Source organism: Leptinotarsa decemlineata, unplaced genomic scaffold, assembly GCF_025532065.1.
Source record: "Leptinotarsa decemlineata unplaced genomic scaffold, Ldec_3_MD MMD2_tig00000505_RagTag_RagTag, whole genome shotgun sequence".
In the NCBI taxonomy this organism is placed as follows: domain Eukaryota; kingdom Metazoa; phylum Arthropoda; class Insecta; order Coleoptera; family Chrysomelidae; genus Leptinotarsa; species Leptinotarsa decemlineata.
The window spans coordinates 6,237,116-6,243,115 of record NW_027412549.1 but is presented as its reverse complement, the minus strand read 5'-3'; the positions used below and the strand labels follow the sequence as shown (position 1 = coordinate 6,243,115).

General features: G+C 32.8%; 1 protein-coding gene across 4 annotated transcripts in view; it reads left to right on the top strand.

Annotated features, from left to right (window-relative positions):
• Positions 1-2,204: 2,204 nt before the first annotated feature.
• Positions 2,205-6,000, top strand: part of NFAT (nuclear factor of activated T cells 3) — a 259,305-nt gene continuing 255,509 nt past the window's right edge. For 2 of the 4 annotated variants that reach the window (XM_074173812.1, XM_074173810.1), the window contains exon 1: positions 2,205-2,446. In XM_074173812.1, coding sequence (XP_074029913.1) covers positions 2,362-2,446 — 85 coding nt within the window. In that variant the 5' untranslated portion in view covers positions 2,205-2,361. The remainder of the gene's footprint in view (positions 2,447-6,000) is intronic. The other 2 variants (XM_074173811.1, XM_074173813.1) reach the window with 2 other exon arrangements.

Below are 6,000 nucleotides of genomic sequence, written 5' to 3'. Positions count from 1 at the left end.
CAGTTTATTACCCAGTTAGGATTATCCGCTGCCCAATAGCGACAATTCTGTGATGACACTACTCCATTTGTAGTGAAAGTGGCTTCGTCGGTATATAAAATATTTTTTAGGACATTTCTGTTGTTTAAATATTCCCCTTGGGCCCATAAACAATATTCCAGGCGTCTTGCTTCGTCGCCTTGAAGTGTGTGTAAAAATTTTGGCTTGAAAGGTTTAATATTCTTCGCCTTGAGACATCTCTGAATAGTTTCAAATCTAAAAGTGGCATTCCTCACACTGGCATTAGGATTATTTCCGAAATAATCTAAAATGATTTGATCATTCCTGTTTCGTCTTTGTACAGGATTACTTTTTAACATCATTTTTGATACTGCATCAGTTTCATTGAATACTTTATTTATTTTATTTACTGTACCGCAGCTAATACGAGGACGATCTGGATGTCTCTCATTAAATACTCTTCTACAAACCTCTCTAGCACTTCTAACGTCATCTCCCGAAAGGCGTACAATTTCAATTTTTTCTCTTACGCTCAATCTTGCAGCCATGACACAAAATAATTCGAAGAACTGTAAGGTGAATATTATTGACAATAGTACACTTAAATCTTTCACAAGTGTCAAACTGTTATATCATTTCCATGGCAACTAAGATTTAAATTGAAATATTAGGTCTTAGTTTTAGTTAATTTGCGTGAAAACTTAAATGTAATTCCGTTATTTTCATTAAAAATATTTACGCTCTGTTTTTTTTTCATCTGGCGGCACTTTATTGTTGAAATCATAAAAAAATATTCTCATGGCTATATCTGTTGATATATATGTGTTTTTTGTAACTGTTAGCTGTGTGAGTTTTCGAATTTTTGAGTTGTCATAACATAACTAACATACCTTTGTCATAACACCTGTTTAGAGGCACTCTGAATCCAGTGGCATTGTGATTTTCTCAATAAAAAAATCGTTAATAAAAAATCCCGATTTTCGACTAAGAAAAAATATCGTAGTATGCCCTGAAACTTCAATAAACATTTCAAATTTTGTCCTTAGGTAGACCTTTTAGTACTTGACATTTCAAAAAAAAAAATATTAAAATCGGTTAACAACTTCAAATTTTAGGGGGGTGTTTCCATTAAAAATGGGTCACACTGTATATAATTGACTCTTGTCATATACAACAGTTACTACCAATGTAGTTACTCATGACAGAATAAAACATCAACATACTCCCTTAATTCTGCAATAAAATAAAAACTTCTTCAATTTGAAAGGCTTATATTTTTAGCAGTGACTAATTTTTTTGGGAAAGAAAGTTTTTGGCTTTCTACTACTCCATCTTGATACAAAAAAAAATGTGGGAATCTTCCAAATGAAGGAAATGGTCAATTTTAAAAGAAGTTACTGTATACATAGATGTGTAGATCATGCAAAAAAGTAACTTTCAGACACAAATCTGGAAGAAAAAGTCTTCCTGAAACAGCTATAAAAACATTGAATTACATGAGAGAAAAATTCTTTCGAAACAAATACTTTTATATGAACAGTGAATTATACAGAAAACACTTTTTTCTATATAGTGTAGAAACCCTGTGAATGATATCTGATTTAATTTGTTTGGAATACAAACTGAGTTCAGGATTTTGAGCAACAGTATAATCAATCTGCATTCTCTTAGATTTGCAGACGTTTTTGAACTGTCTAGTTGTCACAGCGATTATTGGAAATTTTCACTTGAAACTTGGCTGTCACAAGGGCTTCATATTCAAAATATTTTCAACGTATGTACTTCATACATGTCTCGCTCTGTTTTAAAATCTGCTCCAAATAATCGTTCCTGGCATCAATAAAACTAAAATATATTAACTTTATCAAGAAATGATAAACTTTTTTTAAAGCCAAGATTCGATCACGCGCTTCGTTTTTTTCTTATCATTGTATCAATTATTGCATTCAAAATCACCTTCGTTTAAATTTTAGAATTAATTTTTTCATTGTGGCCAAAATATTATTATTTCTATTCGGCATGAGATGGCGGTAAGGACATCAAAGAAATGAAGCTGATTTTTAATTTATTTGCAATGCTTTGACATCAGATTTAATTTAAATAATTTTAAAGACCTCTAATGCAGAAATAACTTCTGTTGACTACAAATTATCGTTCATCATTTATCAACCAATAAAAACAAAAATAGTGCTCAACACGTGCTTCCCTTGTCAAACAGAACGACACCACTCATACGACCAATCAAATTCTAGATAAGTCAGCTGCCCACAATTATTAATGGCGGATTATGTGTTTTCATCCAGTTCATAATATTTTGTTTTTGTTCGGGTGACTGTTTGATATTCGGTAAAGTGTTGAGAAATGCCACAAAAACGCGTTTCAAAGCCTTCTACGACAGGAAAGAGAGTCGTTAAACAGGGCAGAGTTTTAAAACCAATTGATGAAGGTAAGTCTTTCCTAAAGTATTGCTATATATTTATTTTGGAGGGATTGCTACTTGTATTTCAGTACATTCGAATAAGTACATCGTTTGATTAAATGAAGTTAATAATGATAATAAATGAATCAGTATAAATAATAAACAACAATGGACATACAGAACGGTTAGGTGGAAGTGTCTAAATTACAGTAACGTGTGTTTCCGTACGAGGAAGTGTCTATTTTCCTTAGGACCGATTTAGTAGGCATCCCAATCCTCGTCTATTTCTTATTTTGAGCCTTAACTTTAGTCTGAAGTCTGAAAAAAGTTCTGTGGGTTTGTTAGTGGGTTCATGCAGCAGATTCCTAAAACAAGAATAAGAACTAAGAGTTCAATCATAGCAAATCAACGAGAGCGTTTATGGAAACTCGATTGAGACTAAAATTGTATTTCAACAAGCTGCCCCCCCTAAAAATGATAAGTCTCGTGAGTTAAAAACTTGTGCGAGCTAAGGATTAACGGAGTGTCTCTTTTTAACGTGCGATTCCTAGCAACTAAGAACTATGCCTAGGAAGTTGGCCACAACTAATAAACTAGAGCTTAGGTCAAAACAAAAATCAAACTGCGCCAAATTGAAATATTTATAAGTACTATTGAACACGAGACATTTTGGAATTATTTATATTGAAATATTAAATGAAGAATACTTGTGGTTATGTTAACTTGTGCATAAACTGTACAATGTTCTTAGGTATAGTCTTAATTATTAGATTTAAACAACTCTGCTGTTTCCATAAAAGCATTTATATAAACAAAATGCAATGTCCTTCATCTTTTATTTTTACTTCAAGAAAGTTTCCACAATGTAAATCAATGGGAACGTGTTAAGAATCACACTTTAAAAGGTACGACTTCGTTAGTCCTTAGCTCGCACAAGTTTCTCAACTTCTGAGAGTTGTCTTTTGTATGGGGGCGACAGCTGATCAACGGAAAAACAGATTTTTTTTAAACAGATATGATTCTACTTCACAGTGTGATGAAAACATTTTCGAACTAAAATATAAGGTGAAAGTTTGGTTTATGATTCAGCTATTACTCATTGTTCTTGAATTTTGACCTTGAAAGTTATCAAATTTCAACTTTTAGAACTATGATTAAGACAAGTAAGATGTGAAATGCGCATGTCCACAAACAGATACTTCTTCTTCAACTAAGCCTTAGAGTTTGTCTTTTGTTACTCTGAGAACTAATCTCACTGACTAGCCTTCAACCACAAATATCGGTTGATGGGTTATGGGTTGATTATTGTCGGTGACAACTGATGGATGACGGTATTCTTGATTGGCGTTTGGTGCTCGATCCCATGTATTCAGAACGTATTTAGATTTTCAGTTCTTGGATGGTAATTGATGAAACACATATATGTTACCAGAATCCTGAATAGTGTTTTGTGAGAAATAATTTTTATAACATTATAATATTATAATATTTTGATTAAAAGTGAATCAAATTGGGGAGAGCATTTAGACCGTTGTTTTGACTTATAACACTATAGATAGACCAGAATACGTTCAGTAAAAACTTTCAATGTCTCTGAGACTATTGATATATATATATATCACATTAGTTGATCATGCGATTGAATTAATAGTTGATTGAATTGACTGCAGTTGAAAGAGGGTCCTATAAAAGAGCAGTTATAGATTCTTTCATAAATCGATGGTTTTAGGCGATCATCTCACTCATTATCTGTAAGATGAATTTTAATTAATTTTGTGTGTATACTTGAGAAAAATTAAAGACAAAAAGTTCATTGGGAGGTTAAATAATTCTTTTTTATTCTGACCAGCCTATACCAAATTATCACATTTTTCCTTGTTAGGAATCACACGTTAAAAGGTAAGACCTCGTTAGTCCTTAGCTCGCACAAGTTTCTCAACTTCTGAGAGTTGTCGTTCGTATGGGGGCGGCAGCTGATTAACGGTAAAACAGATTTTAAACAGATTTAAACAGATTTTTTATTCATGAGAAATTCATGCCATTTACATGTTTCCCATTGATGTCTAGAAGCTAATTTGAGCTATTATCACAGATGAAAAGATATTTTCATTATTTATACTTCAAACTGAATTGGATGTTTTTAAAATCTGTTTAAATTTTATAGTAAGAATCAGTGGCGATGGGGACACTTAAATAACAAGTTATGCAAATGAATAAGCCAAGAAATATTGCGACTGGACGGCTGGTTTCAAAGGTATTTTGGAATGCATGATATATTTTAATGGAGATAAAAATACATCCTGTTTATGAACGAACGCGTAAAACCTAAAAATAATTCGTTTCCAAACAAATTTTGTTATACTCTAATGAACGCTATTTTAAAATATAATCGAGAATGAAATCGTTGTATTTCTATAATCAAGGTTTGAAGAAAAAATTGCTGTCAGCTTGAAGGTAAAGCTAGCAAAACCCCCTGATTTGAAAAACACATAATGAAAAATAGGCGATGCGACGAAAATGGCCAAAAACAGCTTAAACTTCACAATATATATCTATCTTTTCCACAGTTCAAAAATGTGTTCTAAAAAATACTTCCGCTTTTATCGTGCGTGTTTGAGGTAGTCATCTAAATATTCAACTCAAACAAAGAGCAAAAAATCAATCAATAGGGTAGGTAAGGAGCCTAAAATGAGCCTATATATTATCGCAAGATCAAAATTTCCAAAAAGCAAAGGATTTCCATTTCGTTCTGGCAGCATAACGATGAAGATGGCAGAACCCACTGACTCGAAGAAAAAAACACATGAAAAGTCGGTGATGGGGGATAATAGAAGCCTGAAATGAGACTAAAATTTTTATTATATTTCTATCTTACCCACAGTTGAGGAATAGATTCGAAATATTATTTTCGCTTCTCTCACGTTCACCTGAGATAAGCACCCAAAAATTCAATTGAATCAAGGAGCAAAAAGTTGTTCAATACAAGGAGCTGAATTGAGCCTAAAATTATTGCAAGATCAAAATTTTCCAAAAGTGAAGGATTTCGAATTGGCTCTGCCAGCTTAACAGTAAAACTAATAGAACTCACTGATTAAAAAAAACATCTAAATTTGGCGATGGGGTGACCTAGGAGCCTGAAATTCTCAATATATATTTTTCTCATGGTTTAAGAATGTTTTCCAAAAAATATTTTCGCTTTTATCATGTGTTTGAGGAAGTTACCCGAATATTCAATTCAAAAAAATTAATCAATAGGATTAGGAAGAAGTCCAAGATCAAAATTTTCATAAAAATAAGAATTTGGTACTGCCAGGTCAACGGTATAGAGCTATCAGAACCCTAAAATGGACTTGAAATTATGTTCTAGCTTGACTCAACAAAATGTTGTTTTCCGTGGTTGGGTTCTGCAAGCTTAACGTTGAGCTAGCAGAATCTCACGAAAGCGCCGTCTATGAGATCGATTGAACATCCATTTCACGAATATTAAAGATGAATGAGGCTCCTGAAGACGTTCGTTACAAAACCAAGCTTCGACATCGATTGCCGAAAGAGATTCGTCCTCTGTTTTTCTCTGCCCAAAA